The 22,049-nt window shown below is 42.3% G+C and overlaps 1 protein-coding gene across 2 annotated transcripts; it reads right to left on the reverse strand.

The window, feature by feature from the left end:
* Positions 1-246: 246 nt before the first annotated feature.
* eea1 (early endosome antigen 1) lies at positions 247-22,033 on the reverse strand. 2 transcript variants are annotated; one of them, XM_080474995.1, is made up of 30 exons: positions 21,895-22,033; positions 18,533-18,610; positions 18,296-18,408; positions 18,136-18,190; positions 17,982-18,047; positions 17,848-17,875; positions 17,660-17,764; positions 17,288-17,409; positions 16,750-16,905; positions 14,469-14,483; positions 14,074-14,190; positions 12,451-12,789; positions 11,760-11,909; positions 11,412-11,531; positions 11,060-11,263; positions 10,753-10,953; positions 9,362-9,475; positions 9,123-9,278; positions 8,719-8,858; positions 8,203-8,533; positions 7,948-8,049; positions 7,669-7,863; positions 7,358-7,540; positions 6,840-7,025; positions 6,616-6,747; positions 5,990-6,175; positions 5,669-5,907; positions 3,813-3,933; positions 3,320-3,418; positions 247-3,230 (listed from the first exon to the last, which is right to left on the reverse strand). In XM_080474995.1, exons 1-30 carry the CDS (start codon positions 21,916-21,918, stop codon positions 3,108-3,110), a joined length of 4,200 nt encoding a protein of 1,399 aa, XP_080331121.1. In that variant the 5' UTR covers positions 21,919-22,033; the 3' UTR covers positions 247-3,107. The 2 variants fall into 2 exon arrangements, with proteins under 2 accessions (XP_080331121.1, XP_080331122.1); XM_080474996.1 differs by lacking the exon at positions 14,469-14,483.
* Between the last annotated feature and the right edge of the window lie 16 nt (positions 22,034-22,049).

The following is a 22,049-nucleotide window of genomic DNA, read 5'->3' on the forward strand; positions in this document are numbered from 1 at the left end:
GTCATCCCATAACCGTCTTTAATGTGAAATTGCTGCAGATTTAAAGCAAATATTAAATTAAAAAAAATTGAGTTCATCCCATCCATCTATCTTCTTCAGGGTAGCGGGACGCTGAAGCCAACCCCAGCTAACTATGGGTGAGGGCAGGGTTCAGTCCCTCACAGGGCAAACCGAGACACACCGACACGGACATTCACACCTCGGAGCAAAAGTCATACAAAATAAAACCGAACAACAAAGTAGAAACGTACGGTAGAGTTTTATTTAGTTTTGTCATGACAATGAATTTAATTAAAAAAAAAGTAAATCAACTGGTGCATGTGAACATAAATGACATCTCTTTTCCCTTCTGGTGACCTGAAGTCACGCCGAATCTGGTGATACGGGGTGCATCACGACCGCAGGATGTTGGCCTAAGGCACACCTTTCACAAACCACCAAAAACATGCCGACCGAACATCGAGAAAAACGTGTGAGCCACAGGCCAGTTGAGTCACCATGCATGACGACTGACAGCAACACGAAGCAAGCCACAATTCAGTGTGCGCAGGTCTGTGGTGCCATCCTCTGTAAAAAATAACTAAGACACTGATGAATCTGCACAGTTTCACTGTTGTCATGTTTCTACATCCACAAGAGCTATTATATATTTCATTTTCTCTTTCATTACAAACATTTACAAAGATAATTATGACAGCCTTAGTATTAATGAGCAATTAAGTACATCAGGGCTAGAAATGCTGAAGCCTGTATAAAGTTGGTGGTCCTATGCTTTGTGGCTGGGTTCTCATACCGACGAGCCCAGGATAGAATAAGGTGCAAATCATCTCTCTAGATTCTGGGGACTGTACAACACGATAGATCAGTCAAAAATCCTTCAGGCAAAGATGCAGTATTTGTGATGTCTATCTTTAAGAAATAGTGCTCTTTTCCTGTGCCAATCTGAGGTAGACGTAACAAAACCAATGCAAAAAAAGAGAGAGACAGATGTTTTTGAAGAGATCGCAACTGAGATGGACATTCTTTTGTAATTGAGCGCATGAAGAGCTAATTTAGTAAGCCTCAAACACGCTGCTTCTTAGAGGAAAAACTGCTTGGCTTACAGTGTCACCACCTGCTCCGGTCTACAGACAATTGCACACGAGATCTTACTGGTATCCGTCGTCAATTATAAATTAAACAAGCACAGGAATAAATTTTACAGTGTTCTCAGTTGCAGGCGAGTTGGACAGAGAACCGACGGTAACCGCTGTACCTGAAAGCAGCAGCCAAGTCCCAGAACCTCGTGCCAAAGAGATACTGAGGTTCAGAGCAGCAAACAGTCCTACAGCAAGTCATTGTACAGCAGGCCTAAACACTAGAGCGCACACACACACACACACACACACACACACACACACACACACACACACACACACACCCTCTGTTACAGCAACTTCACACACAGCCACAGTTATTGCTTCGAAGCACACGTGCGCACACACACACACACACGCACACACACACACACACACACACACACACACACACACACACACACACACACACACACACACACACACACACACACACACACACACACACACACACACACACACACGCACACACACGCACACACACGCAGCTCCAGCAGAAGTCAGTGCTGCTGAGTGGAGACGAGCAGCAAGAAAGAAAAAAAACAACAAAAAAAACACTAAAAAGAAAATATGCAGGCACCTCTAACGACCGCAGAAAGCACCACAATCCGTAGAAAACAACGCACACAAAAAAAAAACGTGGCACAGAAACAAACAAACAAACAAAAATAAAAAAGGAACTGGCTGTACATAAAAAGTGTCACTGATCGCATTAGAGGCTGTTTTCAAGATCGAAATGTGGAGACTGGGTGATTTGAAACTGAAATACTTCTAGAAAATACTGAAACTCAGGGCTTTTCACCTCGGCTGTTTTCCTGCTGCAGACATTCTTTGGTCATGAAATAGGCTGAAGACCTCAATTTCTTCCAAATCATAAACACTCTGCCGCCACAAAGGAAACATACAGGAACTGATCCACACGGGCTCATTTCCGTATCGGATGAAACTGTTTTCTTAATTTACATTTATAAATTCCATTTCTAATCCCAGAAAATGATGCTGGTATCGCCCTGTGCTGCACGACCACGAACAATACTGAGCTCGTAACTAACAGCTCTGTGCAAAAGTTTAGGCAATCGTTGAAACCATGACACAAATCAATGACGGTAAAAAAAAGAAGTGTTTTTTTTTTCTTTTAATGATTAAGTGAAGCAATAAAGGAGAAAATCTAAAATATATTCCGTGTGAAGTCATTATTCTCACATCAATTTTTTTACTTTACTGTATGTGAATTAAAAAAAAAAATCCCAATGATGCCAAGTTTTAAAATCTTCTCTGAAGAGATTATGGGAATTCTGCCGATACGCATCAAAATAAGACAATAAGCAAAATGTGATGCAAAATACAGGATTGAAAGTCATTCAACCCATATTTGTCTTCATATTTCAAGTCTGCCTCACAAATATTAAATGCAGTTTGTGCACTCCCGACATTCTTGCTCTGAAAATAGATGTGTTACCTTGTTCTAGTATTATCTGGGTGTTAGATAAACAATAGGGGGAAAGTTACTTGTTTTCACCTTTGTAGGGCAGAAGTTCCTTCCAACATCACGGTTGCAATAGTCACTCTCTCAATGTCACACTGCAAAAACCTTTAAGACCACCGACGACGCCCGACACAGACCGACTGGTGAATGTAGTTGTGAAGAGATGGGTGGTGTTTGATGTTCACCGTCTCCACTCTCTGGCAGTCCACAGGAGTAGCAAAGGCACAAATACAGATACAGACAATCCCAACCGATCCCACCTCATCCCATCATTTGGACTCTGGTGTCGCCGCAGCAAATCCCTTCTATGGTTTCCCTTCGCACCAGAGCCGCGGGTCGCACACAGGTGGGAGTCTTTGCACTGGGTTTGTCCTTTATAGTGCACATAGAGAAATGACAAAGACATGCCTTGTTCTGCCCGCTGGAAACAGGAAGGGGTCAGGGAAGGGAGTTACGGGGTGTTAGGGAAGAAAGGGGTGGAGGGATCAGCCTTGAAGCTCCTCAAAACATGTCTCACACACCCGGACGGGCTTTTTTGATGATGGCGTGAAGGCGTTCCTCGACGAGCACTCGCCGCAGAAGATGTTTCCACAGTGTCGGCAATGGTGCTGCACAGACCGGGGGGAGACCGGCAGGAGTTGAGTGACACGCACAGCGCGAAAGGAGCTACTCTCTGTTAATACAACTTTACACTCACCTTCCTGACGGTGACGGTGAAGCCTTTCCCACAGGCCATGCAGTTCTGCACCTCGTGATCCTCGGCCCACTTTCTGGTCAGACTTTGGCACTGCTTGATCTGCAGAACATTAACAGCAGAGGAAATGGGGGGGGGGGGAAATGAAGAAATTAAATTAGCTTCCGAGGACCGACAGTGTACAGATTTAGTCAGGTAATTTCCATAAATTGAAAAAAATATTCATATATGCACGCATTTGGTAATAAATGTTAACAGCAAGTCTTTGTACCTCGCATTATTAGAATGTGATCGTTTTCATGTAACTGGGACGTCAACCTGGGAATCCCACACTGAAAGTCAAGACTTCACCCAATGTGCCACAAGGAGGTGTTATAACTATGTAGTAACAAACTAAAACCTAAGTAAATGCTTTAAAGCATACCAACATACAACTGTAACCTAAGCCACGGTTCACATCATTAGTTTCAATCCTACGACCGGGAGACGCTCGCACCTGAAGCGACTGGTTCTCTCTGCCCAGCTCCTGCATGGCTGCCGTCGTGTCGTCCAGCTTCCTCCTGAGCTCCACCACTTTGGCCTGCAGCTTCTCCATCTCCCCTTCACCTTTCACACACCTGGAACACAACAGGTCTGTGAGTGTGTGTGTGTGTGTGTGTGTGTGTGTGTGTGTGTGTGTGTGTGTGTGTGTGTGTGTGTGTGTGTGTGTGTGTGTGTGTGGCCAACACCCAAACATGAGCTTTCAACTGAGAGAACGGGTAATCTTCATCATTAATAGAAACCGATAAACCAGTAATGGGCACTTGAAATGCATTGAAGTTACATCTTCTGCTGCAATATTCATTGATTGGCATCCCTGAGCTGGGTGGTGTCACTACATGGAGAATCTAAAAGCAGGAACACATCAGTCCTGTGGGGACCGGCTTCGCTCTGACAGCTGCGGTATGTGAACAGGGCGTAACACAGATGTGTGTCAGCAGCATTTCGCCCTTCAGACTTCAGAAGTGAAGTGTCTCTCCCTTCACAATATAAACAAAGCACCTGACTCAATGCGGCTGGGATGTTTTATTGTTTTAACCCGATTTGGGCCATGAAATACACATGCTGGCAATGTAACATGTCGTATAGTGTTTGATGGAGCGAAGACAGACATGATGAGTGACTGTCGGCGCCACAGAACAAGTTCATATTAACCTGCATGTTGAGGATCAGAGGTGTCCTTCATTTATGTTGCTTCTTTGCTCTTTTCATCACAATAGAGGCTTTTTTTCTTTCTGTCCTCTGCAGTCGTGCTGCAGTGGCACATGCAGCTGCTTTTACAGGCCATCTAATATATAATAGATTTCACATTTAATCACAATTTGTTATGCAGAGTGAAATTAAATTCGGTAAAAAATTTATACTGTAAAGGAGTTAGTTTGAGGTCCCTGAAGCAATGCTGCTCAAGATGATAGTGAAATGAAGACACTCTAAAAATAGGTACTCCAACCTATTAATCAGTGACTTAAACTAATTTCATTTAACAGCTTAATTGTATTTTTTCTTCTTCTTAGATTTGAACATTTGAACAACAAATATCCTGATGGCCAAATGTGATCAGGAGTCACACGCTTCAACGCAGTAAAAGTTTGTGAACTGGACTGTAGAGCAGCTGACAACAATACAAAGCCAGGCTGCATTCTGGACGGGTCGTCTGCTCAACACAGCGTCAACAGAGACGCACGGTCAAACCAACGTGGGAGGAAGGAAGCCAGTGCATGGTCTGGGATGAGAACATACAGACCTTCACAGAGAAAGTGTCCTGGATCATTTTGACTGCGAGGCTCCATCGAGCAGCTCTTATGGAATTTTGGCATGAGACTATGTCAAACACATTTGGATCTAGATTAGGTCTTTATTATGTCACGGCGTCGCTCATTTAAGTTCAAGGGTCACAAGCAGCTCAGTTTGATGTCACTTCTTGGGTCGCACCAGTAAAAAAAGAAGAAATGCCCATAAATAAGGAAAAAGAAAGTTAGACTAGATCCTGGAAATCTTCACTAAGAACAACCTGCAATTTGTTTTGAAGAAGAGTTGATACTGAAATTAGCTTTGTCTGAGTTTCTCTTCACACTTATGAAGCTGAGAGTTTTGTGCTTCTTCTAGGATTTTATCAAATATCTGGTGGGCAGGTTGCTTTAAATGAACGATCTGCACTGACTCATGTACTTACATGAAGGGAGAGAAAAAGAGACAACATGCACCTTAACCAGATTATTGTTCCTAAAGCTGATGCAGGGAGTTGTACCTTTCAAGCACATTCAAAAAGCCTTGAAGGCTGAGGGTGCATTAAAAAAAGCAGTGTGGACTGACCTTTCCAAGAGAGCCCGTCTCTCATCCTGGTTGTTCTGGACGGTGGCCTCCAGCACTGCGATCTCCCCTCTCAGCTCGTCCGTCTGTTTCTCCAGCTCGCCGACTCTCCGTTGGCTGCCCTGCCATTCCCTCTTCAGCGTGGCCACGTTTTCATTGAGAGCCGTCACCTGAACAGCCAGTTTAGCCTCGGCCTCCTCCCCATGCTTCACCTGCTCTTCTCTGGCTCGTTTCTCTGCCGCCTTTGAAAGGAAGCATTGTCCAAGTCACCAAAGAGTCAAGTGCATGCCATGTAAATTGTTGGAACTTGGTACAGGAACCTACCAGTTGTTCCTGAACTTCCTTGGTTTGGTTAAAGAGCTGCTCCTCTCTCTGGAGCCTGTTGTCTTTGGTGGCCTGGTGCTCCTTCTGTTCCTGCTTGAGGGCACCCTGCGCTGCCTCCACCCGGCTCTGCAGCTCCAGTTTCTGCTGTATCAAGAGCTGTTTGGCTTCTTGCAACTCACCCAGCTCCTGAAATGCAACAAACAAATCACTTACAACATACTTGGTTGCTCAAAGGAACCCTGAGTAGCTTACAAAAGGAGCAACGAGTCCAGGAAAGATGTTACGTAATGAGTTAAATGTCAAAAAGGCTTCATAAGCTGTCGCAGTAACGGCTTCAAAAACCCTTTAAGACAGCTTTGAAGAACTTGAAAAATTCAGGCTTATGTCTGCATGTCGACTCAAGCATGCTCCCTCATGACTTTCAAGAATGTGGCCCTGCTGTATTCCCCAGTTAAGCTGTTTATATAAGACAAATGGGACAAATGGGAGACTGGACGTGTCTGCCCGAAGGGCTCGTGTCTACTGTACAACCTTTCTGTGGTACAACCCTGCAACTCTCTTACCCTTTATAATAGAAAACCAGGTGATCAGAGAGAATTTACTGCTTGTTTTGAAGTGATACCAACCTTCTCGCTCTTCTCTCCCAGTGTTTTTAACTCAGACATAACTTTGGTGTTGTTCTTTTCCAGGACACTCTTGGCTTTGTTCACGTCCTCCAGCTTGTTTCTCTCCTTCTCCAGTTCCTCCTTAACTTTACCCTGAATGAACAGACACAGTTCACAACCCATAAACACCTTGAGAGCGCGCCACATAACTGTAGCTGTTTGGGTGTGTTCATAGTTTGTCTAACCTGCTGCTTCTGCAGCTCCTTCAAACTTTGTTCCTGCTGTTGGAGCTTCTGGTCCCGTTTAGCGAGCTCCTGCTCCAAAGAACCGCGGGACGACTTCAGTTCCTGGATCTGAGCCTCTAAGCTGCTCTGATGGGTTCGGTTGGCAGACAGTTCCTCCTGGGCCGCACTCAGTTTGTCCTCTGAGGCCTGCGGGAAGAGTAAAGTATAACATTTAAGGCATCATCAAAAAGAGAACAGCAGTTTATTTATCATCGTCGCTTTCTCCAATCCAAGGTTCATATCAGTTTATTATTCTTATTAAAGGGTAAATCAAGCTCATATAATTAGTTTAAAATGTAGAAATGATTGAATACCACATTAATAGTGATTTAAGTAGGGGAATCGTTTTGGAACTGTTTTTTTTTTATTTTTTCATTTAGAAATCAAGACAATACAAGATGTTCAATTATGACCAGTATTACAATCCATGACGACATTCATCAGTCAGTATTCTTCCAGTTTGTCCTGCATTACAGTACCTTGAGGTCTTGACGTAGCGCAGAAACCTCGGACTCTTTGCCGTAGAGCTCAGACTGAAGCTTGGTGAGATTTTCCTGACTTTGCTCCACTGACTTCTGCAGCTCGGCCTTGTGGCTCTTTTCGGAGGACAACTCCTGGCTGAACTCTGACACCTGAGTCCTCAACTTACTCTCCTCTTTGTCCTAGACAAGAGGCAAACATAACTCCATGACTACATGTGAACACTTTATATTCAGCCCCGTAGGAAAAACATTTAAAAGCAATATATATATATAAAAAAGAAAAAGTCTTATTTAGAAAAAATACTTACTTTCTTGACACCTGCTTCCTGGAGTTCTTTCAGTTGACCCTTAAGTTTCTTAACTTCATCTTGCAAGGACCCCTGGGTTGTCTTTAGTTGTGCCTGCAGCTTCTCCAACTCGCCCTCCTTTTCCTTTAGTGTCCCCTGAGTCTTTGAGTGCTGCTGCTCCAATGAAGTCAGCTGCTCTCTCAACTTTTTGTCCATCTGAAATTATGACATGTACAACACATCTTTAGGTGTTCAGGTTATAACAAAGATGCAGTTTATATATTTTTTTTATAATCTCACCACTTTCATCTGCTCCAGCTGCTCTTTAGACTCTTTCATTGCCATAGTGCTGGCCTCGTTGTTTTTGAGAAGCTCTTGTTTTGCCTTCTCGTTTGACCTGTCCTGGGATTAGGACACATTTCAACATTGTGAGTGACGAGCTGTGTAAATGTGGTTATTCATTTTTCTCTCTCAGAAAAAAGGTAGACAAACAGAATAACATTGCATGAGTCGTCTGAGTAGGAATCCACACAGACGGCAGGACGCTGAGCCTACCTTGTCTTCCATAGCAGATTTATGGTTCTTCCTCTCAGCCTCCAGTTGACCCCGACTTTCTTTCAGCGCTTTATTAGCCTTTCCTAAGCTCTCCTGACCCGACACAAGCTCCTTTTTCTGAGCATCCTTCTCCTGTTGGGCTTTCTGTAGGTCTGCAGCCAGACTCTGAGCTCTCTTCTCCAGCTCTGCATGCTGAGTCTTTCCCTCCTGCGTCACCTTGTCCAGGTTCACCTTCAGAGCAGCAATCTCCTGCTCACAGCAGACCAGCTGCTGCTGCACATCACTCAAAGCACATGTCTTTTTCTTTAACTCCTCTTGCAGATTTGAAGCTCTACCAGATTTAAAAAACAAAACAAAAAAAACATCCACAATTTGTTATCCATTATTCAACTAAATATGATGAAGCAAATTTGTAAACAAAAATCCAGCAGATGCTTGTATATGATAGAAAATATGAATATTGATGGATCTTAAACTTATGGATCAAAGCTAATACTTTGGCGTAATTTTTCTCACCCTGTCTTCTCAGTTTCCAGTGAGCGCTGTAGCTCCTTTGCTTTCTTTTTAACCTCTGAACTCTCTTTCTGCAGCTTCTGTACTTCCTGCTGTACTTTGTCCCGAGTGGTCTGCACCTCCTCGACCCGGGACTCCAGTTTCTGTCAGATTAAAAACCAAATACACTTAATAAAACACTGCAATATAGAGTTGTGGCAACAGAAACTGTACAGACCTATACTGACGGAGTTGTTTTCACACTGTCCTGAAAACCCACTAATCCCAACACCCCCAGGGTTGGCTGTTGATGACAAATTTGAGAAACGCCGATGGGTGAGAAACCCCGACACATTTCCAAAATGGGCTTAATGGCTCAGTCTAAATGTGAAAATGGTATTTCAGTCAATCCGGTGCTCAACACAAACCTTATTGGACCCTTCCAGCTGCTCCACGCGCTGCTCTGAAGCCAGAAGTTTCTCTTTGCATTCCTTCAGACTGGTCTCCAGCTGAGTGCACTGCTCCTGCCTCTCCTTCAGCCTTTGTGTTTCCTCTTCCAGTTTCTTCTGAATCTTACTCAACTCCTGCATTCAAAAGTGAAGAAGGGAACACAATACGTAAGTACAAAGGAAACTGAGCATGGTTTGGGTACGAGGATGACACCAACCTGCTGCTTGTCCTGCAGTGCATGCTGAGCTGTCTCCAGGTTGTTCTCCAAGTTGGCCTTTTGTGCAGCTTTGGCTGCCTCTGCAGAGAGCAGCAACTCTGTCTTTGCTTTCATCTAAGAAAACAGACAAAGAACTACCTGTTTACGTTTCCTGAATTAAAACAAAATGATTTTGAGGTTTATCTGGCAGGGCAAAAAGCCGAGAATAAAATTGAAGACCGTACAACTTTCAAAGGAAAAAGGAGGAATGGCATTACCTAATTTTGATATTTACTATTATTCCGCTAAGAGTAAAAACATATTTAATGTATGCAATCCCAAATTTCATTCTAGATGGAAAAGCCTTGAATTATCTTTTGTAACAGAAGCTGAAATTAGTGCTCTCTTAGCTTATAAGAAACTCGGACCAACGATTTAAAAAATACCAAACATATGGATCAAAAATCAACAAAAAATCTGGAATAATATTAAGGAAAAATATAATTTGACACACACAATGGTGTGCCTACGATTCCGAATTTAAACCCAGCAAACTGGACCATAAATTTAAATCCTGGATCACAAAAGGACTAACAACATTTTATTCATTTACAAACAATGAGCAATTCAAAGAATTTGAAACAATAAAGAAAGAACATCTTCAAAATCAGATTTTTATATATCCCTCCAAATAAGAAACCAATTTGAACATAATATTATAAATGAAACAGATCTGAATGATACGATATTATTGATGATTATTGACGCCTATCATGACATTTTAAACAAGGCTATCCTCGCCAGGTTCTCCAAAGCCCTCGAGGCAAAACACTCCTACAACACCCAATACATCAAAAATAAATGGGAAAAGAAAGGAAATTTTAACATCTCATGTGAAGATTGGACTGAAGCATGTAGCTTTCCCTGGACCATATATCTGGAGAGAGTTTGGTTGGAAATGTTTGATGCGGTTTTTTCATTACACCAAAGCAGAAACACATTTAACATCATGTAAAGCCGCCTGCTGGAAACAGTGTGTGGCTCGGGAGGTCGACTCCACTGTTCTCTACTAAAGCCGTTCTGGGTTGAGATTCACAAGACTTTAAAAGCGGATTAATATAATATAAAACTTTTTTTCTTTGTTTCTGTTTTGTATGTTTTATTTTGTTTGTGTGTTGTTTTTTATTTTCATTTTCCCTTAATTTGTCCTGTCCACCCTACATGTATCCACGTATGTATATATATGTGTGTATGTAAATATGTATGTACATAGTATGTCTATTTGTGTATATATACATAAAGAAAAAAAAAAGAACTACCCGTTTAATCGGGCTTTCCACCAGTCTATGTAACAGTATCAAAGAAACCACTGTATAAAACCTCTCCCCAGATATAGCGGCTCTGATTTGTACCTGGGCATCCAGCTGTGACACTTTTTCCTTGCTGTCAGTGAGTTGGGCGGTGAGTTCAGTGACTGAGGTCTCCAGGGTGTGAGCTCTGTCCTGGGCTGAGCGGAGCAGCGTCTTCTGCTCCTGGACCTGCTTGTGTAGGTTATCTTGAGCTTGCTTGTTGCTCTCTGATTGGTTCTTTAACTTGTCTGTCAACTGTGTCACCTAGATGAAAAGGTCAAGAGAAAAGGTCATCAGCTCAAGTGAAGGTGGTGCACAACTAATGTTTCTGCACACATTCTTCTATAAGTATGAAAGTGTGTGTATCCACCTGTTCTTGGAGTGTGTGGTTTTTCTCTTTCAGCTGGTTAAGGACTGCAGTTTCACCTTCTCCAGCCTGAATTTTGGCGCACAGGTCCTCTCTTTCCGTTTCCAGCTGGCTCACAATATCCTTGCTCTTCTGCAGCAGAGCTTCCAGGTTCTGGATCTTCTGATCTTTGTCCCCAATCTGACGCAATACCTGCTCCAAGTCGTTCTGCAGCATGAGACAATATATTCAGTGCAGCGTTCATGTCAACTCATCAGAAATCGTTCTGTTAAATAACTACATGCGTTTCAAAACTACCGCCTTGTAGCGTCACGCTCTCCCGGCTCATTATTAAGGTCAACATTGTGAGGAGTACCTGTGCTTCGCGGAGTTTGCCGTTGGTGTTTTGCTGCAGCGCCTGCAGCTCCTGATGCTGCTGCTTTGCTTTTTCCAGCTGGTGCTGCAAGTCAGTGGTCTTACTGGCACCTTCCTTCAACTGAAGCAAAGCGTAGAAGCATTATAATTGTTTAACTCTGCCTTCCCACGTCTACCAAGATATAAAATCACATCTTAATGAGATATTTATCTTTTAATTTTATCATTTCTTGTTCATCATCTCTCTGCCGCTGACTTCTAGTCAACTCATATACACAAGTGAATGTGCATGTTTTATCACATTGTTTCCATTACCCTGAAATGTGCATTAAGTTGCTGGTGCTTTTACCTGTTCTTCTGCACGGGAGAGTTTGAGCTGCAGGTCGGCTGCTTGCTGCTCACGGTCCTTCAGTTTCTCCCCCGACAGCTGCCTCTGTTCTTTCAGTCGACCTTGCACCTCACCGAGCTGCCTCTCTGCCTCTAGCAGTTTGGTGTGCAGCTAAGAGAGACGACGAAACGACAAAGATTGACAAAAGATTTTGATTAACTTAGGCTCCAATCAACACTTAAGAGACAACTGGATAACCTTTTTCAATTTGGTTTTGTAAAACGTGATGCTTTTCTTTAACTACATAAACTTAAATCTCATGTCTTAAATAAATTCGATAGAAAAAAAGATTTTGTCTGATTTTCGACTTATTTCTCTACTGGACAAACCAACAACAGCATTATATGCTCAGTGCCTCGTTACCATACAGTGAAGGGTGTAAAAATCTAAATGATTCCTAAGTTTCTTTTATCTAGAAATGATCTGGGCTTCTCCGAGTGGCCTGGTGATATGAAACAGCCAGAAAAACTGACACCATCACTGTCCTCATATCTAAACAAAGTGTAAATGGCCCTGTCCAGTTCAGAAGTAAGAATAATAAATCTGCTGCTTTTCTTGCCATTTTCTACTTTTAATATTCATTCCCATTAGCTTTTGCGCTGCATATTAATTGCAGACAGTAGTCTGAGGCTCTTTCATCAATGCGACTCACCTGGCTGATCTCAGTCTGCTGCTGAGCACCTTGACTTTCTTTTTCTTCCCTCTGTTGTTCCAACTGTTTCCTCTCAACCTTCACCTCTGCGTGCTTCACCTCCAGATCTGCAATCTCTTTCTTGAACTTTACCACTTCCTCAGTTCTCTCTCGAAGCTCTGTCTGGGCCTTCTGCAGGGAGGCCTCAGCTCCCGCAGCCCGAGCCTGGAGCTCTTGGACCTCCGAATCCCTCTCCCTCAGGCTATCCTGGATTTCCTTCTTGACCGCTTTCTCAGCACCGAACTCCTCCTCCAGCACTTGATATTCCTTCTCCTTACGCGCAAGCTTTTCAGACAGGCTCTGTGAAGGAAAAGGGAAAAAAACATGCATAACTAATGTATTGTCGAGACTTTTTGAGAATTACTGTGTATAAAATACCCATAGATAACACAGAATATCTTAGGGAGTTTGTCTAAATTTGTGTGGAATATGCTTGTATTCTCTCACTAAAATAATACAGACTGACATGATAAGTGAATAAAACTGGTAAAATACAACAGTGACAGTATGACAGAAGCTGCAAAAAGTCACAAACCATAACACCCTGCATATATAAGCAATGGAAAAAAACAATCGCCTGTCAAGAGCCTGGAACAATGAGTGGTATACCATCTTTAGATGGTTTACAACACAGGGCTGTACAGAGCTCGCCCTTGTGTATACTCTTGTTATAAACTTGGCAACAGGGTGATAAAGAAGAAAATGTTGTTAATAGGGAAGCGTGCAGCTAACTAGGGAGTGTGACAGGGTAACTGGACTTCATGACATCCAATAAACCTCTGCAGGCCACCACAGCAGCTGATCGGATCCTGTCACGACCCTCTCTGGGGCCTTTACATTTGTCCCCTTCTGATTCGTTCCTCGTTTTCCTTTGTTGTCGTTCTTTTTGTGTGTTACTGTCAATGAATCATGTGTCTCCTCTCTTTTAATCCAGAGTTACGGACCAAAGAAATCACTGTAGATTGTTCTCCTTTCTGTAGGCACGCTCTGTCACTTCTATTCCTGTGCGATAAGTTTATGTATCGGGTCTCATGGAGTCATGCTGTGAGGAGACCAACAGGGTCCAGGCTTCACATCACAAATCTACATCTATAATCCTTCTCTCACACAAAAACCTAATGGGCTTGGACAGCCTTGGTGTGCCCGATGTGGGAGTTTTGATCCTGAGCTACATTCCACAGTTCTCATTGCACCATTGCTATTACCTGTGATTGTATTTCACCCACAGTGACAGAGCTGGCAGTGCAGCCATCACCCCTGCTGGTTTAATAATAGTGCTGCCTGTATTTTTTTGTCAACATGTCTCCGTTGCCAGAGACGGCTGGTGACAGCGGGGTATTGTGATGGGACCCGATGCTGAGCAACAGAGGAGAGTTTACAGAGACGGAGATGGCGCGTTCGGTGCTTGGGAGCGCAGCTGGTAAGGCTCGTTAACACACCACTGTAGTAAAAGTAAATCCTACACATTCTCACTGAGCAACACATGTCATGGCAGAAATATTTGTGGCTGCAGTAATTTGTCTCGAATTGGAACGTGTCACAGGGCTGTGATAGCGGCGCTGGTTCTGACTCTGGCTGTGTTACCTGACTTTGCTGCTGCAGATTATTCAGATTGCTCTGCAGCTGGTGGATCTGTTGCGTGTAGACGGCTGCTTCCTGTGGACCCTTCTCCAGCTCTGCTTTTAGTTGGGATATGGTCATCTGCAAGCCAACACACACACTTAAGGATGACATAGAAATCCCTTTAGTGTCATTTCAAACTCTGAAGAAGCACTGTGGAAGAGCAACACAAAATAAAAATAAAGAAAACAGGTTAGTAATGACCACGCTTCACTTGCACAAAAAGAAAGGAAAAAAATTAAAAGAAGCAAAAATTAAGTATAAGAACTGGTAAAGAAAAAACAAATCAACCTAAGAAACATAACAAGAGTCCAAAAATGAAACCAAAGTCTGGGCCGACTTTAAACGATGTGCTTTACCTCCAGTTTACGAATCTTGAGTATTGTGAGTGTTGCAGGAAGATACAGTGTGTGAGAAGCAGAAGAAGGGAAAGAGACACAAGGACAAAGATAAGTAATGAAACAACAGTAAGTGGGTAGACTGAAACACAAAGCTGCTGAGCTGAAAGAACAACAGATATACCGGATTTTCCTAACTATCGAGCGCACCTGAATATAAGCCGCACCCGCAAAATTTTAAAAGAAAAAAGAACATATACATATGTACATGTATAGGCCCCGTTTGACTATAAACCGCAGGCGTCCACATTGTAACAGGGGAGGAATTTCACTGCAGGAATATGGGGATTCCGCATATTTTAATCAATTCCTGCAAATCTGTCTGTTAAAGTGCTGGAAATTCCTGCACACAGCACTCTGTGTGTGTGTGTGTGTGTGTGTGTGTGTGTGTGTGTGTGTGTGTGTCTGTGTGTCGCCTGCCTGCAGAGAAGCCCGCAGACAGACAGAGAGAGAGATAGTGAGATATACAATCACAGAGGGTTTTATCTCTGTTGATAAAGTATTTTATCGGATATTTGCTGTTGTGATTCTGAGGAGAAAAGAATTCTCAGCCACGGAGTGCAACAGGGCGGCGTTACGTGATGCACCTGAACGCACCACTCGTGGCCGTCATCTGCTGGAGTTCCGGACCACGGGAAGCAGCAAAAGACGAGGTCACAAAGAGCAGAAGTATCACTTTCAGGGCAAGTTTTGGAGAAGCAGAGGCTCAAAACAGCATGTATCTGCTCGTGGAAGTGGAATCTGGCGGCATGAAGCCCGTTAACCTGTAAAATTAGCCGCTTCGTTGTATAAGCTGCAGGGTTCAAAGCATGTGAAAAAAGGAGCAGCTTATAGTCCAGAAATGACGGTATTTATTCTATGTCACTTATTGTGTCGTGCTGTATGCAACCCAAGTTTATGTTTGTTTCTCTGCTGTTGGGCAGACAATCCCAACACCTGAATGTGGTACTTTCAGGAGGCGTTGACTGTGGCTCATACAGTAAAACTTACAATTTAGACTAAAATCACTGTTTCTGAAAACTTTGAGAACTACAGAATAGGCACATCACTATTATGCAACCCCCTCAAAAAAAAACAACGTTCATATACACTCAGAATGTGGCTCCTCACTGTGGAAATATTTAAGCTTTTCAATTCACAATTTGCTGAAAAAAAGGCCTCAGGGCCGGGAGATGACTGATGAAAAGCTAGAAATACTTCTCAACTTTGCGGATTAAAAAAAAAAGTATATAAGGCTGAATTATTCATCAACTGTTAATTAATTACTAAAATTAGGTAGAAAACCCATCTGGAGTGATATAACTAGAACTACACACGAGCGGTTGTATAAAACAGTTAGGGCCATTTCTGAAAATGAACATGTGGAGAAAAACAAGGTTATTTAACAGAGCAAACAAAGGCTGAACCATAACCAATAAAGAAAACAATATTCAACATGAACACTCGAATTTCTCAGATTGCAGCGTGTAGACAGTGACAAGCAGTGCGTGTACATGTATCCCACTACATCCAGTTTATGGGTCAGGTTGTTCAAGAATCCTGTCTTTGCATGTCAACATCACATCCTATATAGGAAACTCAAAAAGATTCCCTTTTGATTTTGTGACGGTGACTCTTGTAATGTCAGTGGTGATCTATAGGCTACTGGAGCGAGTTTGTGACTGGAATGTCCCGAACCTGTCCAGTTCTTGTATAATTACAACAACTGCAAACAAGGTATTTGAGCTATTCTTTCTCATGAACATTTAAAATGTTGGATAAATCCAGTGGAAAAACCTTTACGCTTATAAAAACTCTCTCTCTAATCGGTTGTGTATCTTCACTGCTGCACTAGTGCTGTGGTATAAAGTACAATGCGACGCCAGTCAAATCGGAGGTAATGACTCATTGATATTGTCAATTTCTTTTACAATTCCTGGCAATAATATGAGACGCAATGTCTGCAAATGTTGTTTGTATTTGATGTTGGTAATCCCTCTTTGAACAGGAGATGGCTTCTGTAAAGGATCCTGTGTAAACAGAAAACACAACACCACTATTTGCCATGAGTTGATATATCTCTGTGTTGTATGTATCCCAAATATTGACTTAGAATTCACCTCAATTTCACCAGGATTTTCAGATCTAGATATGTTGGGAAGGTGCACCACGCCGAAGCTCATAAAGTCCCGCTTGGTAAAAGTATAAGGTGAAAAAGCGGGCACTTATACTGCAACACATCAGGTGTCTTTGGCCTTCTGACCTCTGAGGTAGTGTAGTCAGCCTGTAGCAGTTCATAATGGTTTTTGAGGCGCTCGGACTCGTCCTCTCTCTCGCGGGTCATTTGGTCCATCAGCGTCTGCACCTGCACCAGCTCTTTCTGCAGGACTTCCACGTCCTCAACTCCCGGCCGCTGCAGCTAGGGGGCAGAGCAGAGCCACTGTGTTATACAGGCAGACGGCAGGTGGCAAAAACATGAGCAAACACTAGTTTGGTGTGTTAATAAGACATGAATGAGCTTTAGCGGGTTTTCACAATTCACAATGGTCTGTAATTATCCCAATGAAGTGGATGGGAGACATTAGCACTAAAGTTTTAAGACCTATGAAGAGAAGTCGGGGTGCATTAATGTTCTCACAAATCACACACGTCTTCAGACAATTTATCAGCCATACGGTTCAGAGCCACAGTAATTTTACTGTCAATCGCTGCTCTGTCAAACTCAAATGCTCAGAAGAACAACATTTGGTGAAAGGATACAAATGAATACATATATTGCAGCTCTTTACAGGTAAATGTACCAGTTCTGTTTGTAGTCTCTCGTTGTCCTGCTTTTCTTTCTGCAGATCTTCAGTCAACTTAGCGAGCCTCTGGTCAGCAGCCTCCCGCAGACTCTTCTCCTCATCGTAACGGGACTTCAAGTCTGTCGAGAAATGTATTCAACGTCAAAAGCCCCAGTTGACACATGGATCAGCAACAGTACCGAGGCTCATTGAAGGAAACCAGTGTAAAATGTCTTTGAGCCATGTTAAACTAACAGCCTCCTCGGTGTTGATTGAACACGGCTCAAAGACATTTTGATGAAAACTTAGTGAGGGCAAAAGTGTTCTCAACTTGTTTATTTAATGCAGCAGAATTACAATGTTTTCCCAGTTTCCTGGCCCAGCACTAACCTACTATCTCTGTGGCCAGCTGGGCAGCCTTCTGCTCAAACAGGTCCTTCATCTGTTTGATGTTGAACTTCTCAGTTTCGGCTTCATTCAGCTTCATTTCCAGGACTGAAAGAAAAAATACACCCATGATAAGTGACTGACATTTCGACTTCCATTTCAATATGTGCTTTTGATTTACTGCTGCTCACCTGAATCATCTGGGCTCTGGCCGTCGGGCTGTGGAATCGAGAGGACAATATAAAAAATATGAGTAAGCTCTGAAGTGAGCAGTCTTTCATTTGTATTCCGTTTCATGCTAAAACAGGTTTTTAAAAAAACTTACTTGCTTAAAATGTCCCTGGACTTTGTCTAATTCCTTCTTCAGTTCTCCGGAGAACCATCTTTCCTCCTTATGAGGAGAAAGCCTGCAGTTAAGTGCTTGTATCTAAACATGTGGACACCTCTGTAACAGCCTCACTTCAGAACCATAAATCTACCTTGAGAGAAGTATGCAGGTCCTGAACCTCTTGCCGCAGCATTGTAAGGTCCTCCCTGAAAACAGTGAAAGGCACACTCACAAAAATGCAAAAAGAGTTGAATTGTGCTTCATGCACAGCACGCGCAGTTTCTTTAAAACGGCGTTCATATCAGACCCACCGAGTCGGAGCCATGTGAGCAGGGAGGTCTCCTGTGTCGTGGAACAGCTCATAGTGTTTGAATAACTCCTCTGCAGAGTTGTGAGACTTCATGCACTGAGGACAGATGAAGCCCTGCACACAGAATCATGTCATATGGGGGGGGGGGGGGGGGGTCACTTTAATTCATAAAGACATTTCAAAACAGCATACAAATTACAAAATAACTGACTCCTCGGTTAAGAGAAAAACATATTACCTCAGAGGTCTGGTCGTGGTTCAGGTCGGTGCTGGGCTGTTCTGACTCTGCATTCTGGGATCCTCCCTTCCCGGGAGTCTGCAGACAGTGAATGGATTAGTATGACTGTATGAAACTATTAGAAACCATTGGCTGGAGCCATGCAGACATGAAGGCCACTTCAAAAAACACAATAACTTTTGTCTCTTTAAGAACCTCAGTCGTATTTCTTTGACAAAAAAAAAAGGGAAAAACTGAACCAAATATAGAATCTTTCACACCCTAAATAGACAAACTAAGCAGGTTTTGGTTATTTTTATCATCATCAAGAACTGCTTGACCCAAAAAATTATTTTGGATTAGAATAAGAACATTACTTAGGCCACGAATTTAGAAGAGTTCTATGTGCAATATTTCAATTCAATGCAAATCAATATGCCCACAAATAATTAGCCAAATGAGACAACGCATCTGTCTCACGGTCATCTAAAGACAATATTGTCATGTGCTGCAAATAAAACTCCCAAACTCATCAAGTTATTCAATTTGCACCACCGTTTAGTCATGCAGTACAAGATTACACCACAAGATGGTGCATTCAGTCATTCAGGGAAATTGCAGGAAGAAAACTTCATCAGGAACAGAAAAGATCCAGAACTGAAAGTACATAGAAGATGAGCACTGATGTGGCTCAATGCAACCATAAAACAAAGGCTTGATGTGAATTTTGCATAGTGCCCGTATAGCGATGGGTCCCATTTGATTTTTGCAACCACCTAAATTACAGGATATATTTCTAAAATCAATTGTCATAGCTCCGTCAAACCGTTTACTCTTTAATCTTCTCAAATAATAATGATTATATTCTGTTAATGCAAAACAAATTATGTATCCCATGTCATCTCGCCACATCTTGAAGTTTTCTTTTGTGTGTGTGTGTAATCCAAAAATGTATTATTGAATTTTTTGTTTACAATAGTGTATTTCTTAGAAAAGCCTAGAATTAAAAGGAGATAACTAAAAGCCCTCCTTCCTTACATGTCTCAAAAACAAGTATACTGGGTGTGACTTGTTCTTAAACAAATAGTGGGTAAGTGATAAGATCTATCCTGTTGGTTAAGTAGCACGATGACAGCAAGGGAGCTTTTATGTCCAGCCACAAAACTAGAGTGAAGTCCACACTCAGTAACTTGTAGGCTCCACAACAGCAGCTTTGTTGGTTCTCTAGTAATTGTGTGTCGCTGGGACTCATAGTGGAGCTTTATGCTGGGAAATAAAACTCGTTTAAAAAAAGAAAAGTCCCTGACACATCAGGGTTAGTCTGTACACTGATCATACTGTGCAGCCTCCAGCGGTGCATTTAATTCACAGTTTGTGGGGAAGAGAGATTTAAAGCCGAGTTATGTCAACTTAATTGTTTTAGGAGCATTCAAATAGTGAAGATATTCACAACTTTATATTTATATATTTAATTTTGCATCTTTGACCTGATTTCACTTCTCTGTTACTTTTCAGTAGGCATTGATATTGTATTTGCCTTGTTACAGTAATACATTTACTCCCAAGGATTATGATTTACAAGCTGCAGAGGTTTTTATATCTCTCTATTTAGTCCATTTCGGTGACCTAGTTCTTCTTTGTGAGTGTTAAACATTATGTGACCTTTATAACTAATACGATAGTTCACTGTTGGGCGTTTGAGGTGAGACTGTTTATACACAAATTACTGTGGCCTTCGAATTGTGATATATGGTCATGTGGTCATGTGACAGTTGGTTAGCTTATATTAATCAAAGCTCTCTGTATTTTTCTACATGAGCAGAGACTGAGAACAGGAGGAAAAACTAGCTCTGACTCAGAAGCTGAGGTGGTCATTAAAAATTGGCTGAGCTCATTGTCCTCATGCACACATATATAAAAAGATGAACTACACAAACAGTATTTGTGTCAGTTGATGGTCGTCTGAATGAATGAATGAGGTCAAAGTTTGTGTTTGCATGGTACGTGTGATAGGAGGAGCGAGTTGGGAGGCTGGCTGTGACATGGAATATACTTGACCCTTGTTGAACTCACACCATTCATAAGTTGGGAAAAAGTGTAAATATTTATCCAAGACTTTCTTCAACCCGTTGACAAGGTTCAATTATTGCAATGTATTTAAAAATGAAACAAATGCTGAGCAAAAATGAAAATTGAAGCAACAATAGGTAGAAATATTTCAGTTGTAATAAACTTTTATTGTGTTTGTTTACATGCCTTTAGAGCACTGAACAACATTTTATGTCAACAATAAATTAGCTTATTATCCAACTTTTTGAAATTGCTTTAGAAACATGCCCTTGTTCAACTTGATCTGATAATAATTTTAACAGGCGAAGATGGTGAACATAACACTCTTGTTTGCATCTGTACCACCTGGTACTTCAGAGGTGATTCAGTCTTTCCAACTTCAAACTTTCTCCTTCACCAGAGTTATAAGCTTTAGCCAATGTGAAGCTCTAACATAGCCGAATAATTAAATGCAATGTAAAAACTATCCTGGTGATATTAGGACAATGGCTACATAAAGAAATAACGAAAGACTCGCGTATTTCAGAGGAAAATGTCATTTCTGTTTGATCCTAGACAAAATGTGATGCAGTATCCTGGAGGTTATGTGTCAAAATAAATACTCATGAAGGAGTTGCGTTTGTACACAATGATGCAGTTCGCAATGCATCATGGTAAATGTAGTACTCAGCAAAGGCTAGCTACTGAGCTAACAGCTGATCAATTCTCCGACATGTAACTTTAATGTCATGCAGATTGTTTATTAAACCGTGTAACCAATAACATCCTAATACTCTCTTTTGATAACACGTGTGTGTCCTTTCGTGGCGGCAGACGCATAACTACACTGTCTGTTGCCAACGTTAGCATGTGAGGAGTAGCCGATGAATTAACCTCTGTAATATAGCTAGCTAACGGAAACTATAAAAATAAACTATTTCAGTGCCTCCAAGCGTTAGCTAGCTGAGCTGTCCTCCACTCGACTAATGTTGTGAATGTGACACGTTAGCCACGTAATATACACAAACACAGGCTTCTCCTCTACCCAAAGAAACATCAATCAATTGATCCTTTTTAGCATCTATCGGCTAGCTATGTCAACCAAACTCGAGGAGCGCTTGATTCGTTCACTGCGCCCAGACGACGGGGCGGGGACCGCGGGATTCCCTTTAGCCAATAATAAAACCTCCACCCACCGGTGACGCGTTGTGTATCAAAACACGCGTCCCCGTCGCGAAAGCAGACATGGATAGGCCTGTAGCTTCCAGGGAAAACCACTGGCTTTCACTAAAACGAAAGCGATCCCGGTCGATTTAGTGACCCTATTAACTCACCATCTGTAGTATCCGTCTGAGCATGGCCTCGAAACTGTCTGCCCCTTCACAGAAAAACCGATTAAGTTATCCAAATGTAAAGTTTACGTGTGTGAGCTGCGAACACCTGACCGGGCTCAGTCAGTGGCGGCGGATGGGCGGGTCACAGTCACAGA

Source organism: Lipophrys pholis (assembly GCF_963383615.2).
Source record: "Lipophrys pholis genome assembly, chromosome: 11".
NCBI classification, from domain to species: Eukaryota; Metazoa; Chordata; class Actinopteri; order Blenniiformes; family Blenniidae; genus Lipophrys; species Lipophrys pholis.

Coding starts and splice junctions, on each gene's coding strand:
- eea1 (XM_080474995.1), bottom strand. CDS start 21,918: ATGCTCAGACGGATACTACAGATG. Junction 18,191..18,295: donor GCTCACATGGCTCCGACTCG/GTGGGTCTGATA, acceptor CACTGTTTTCAG/GGAGGACCTTACAATGCTGC. Junction 17,410..17,659: donor GCTGGCCACAGAGATAGTAG/GTTAGTGCTGGG, acceptor ATTTCTCGACAG/ACTTGAAGTCCCGTTACGAT.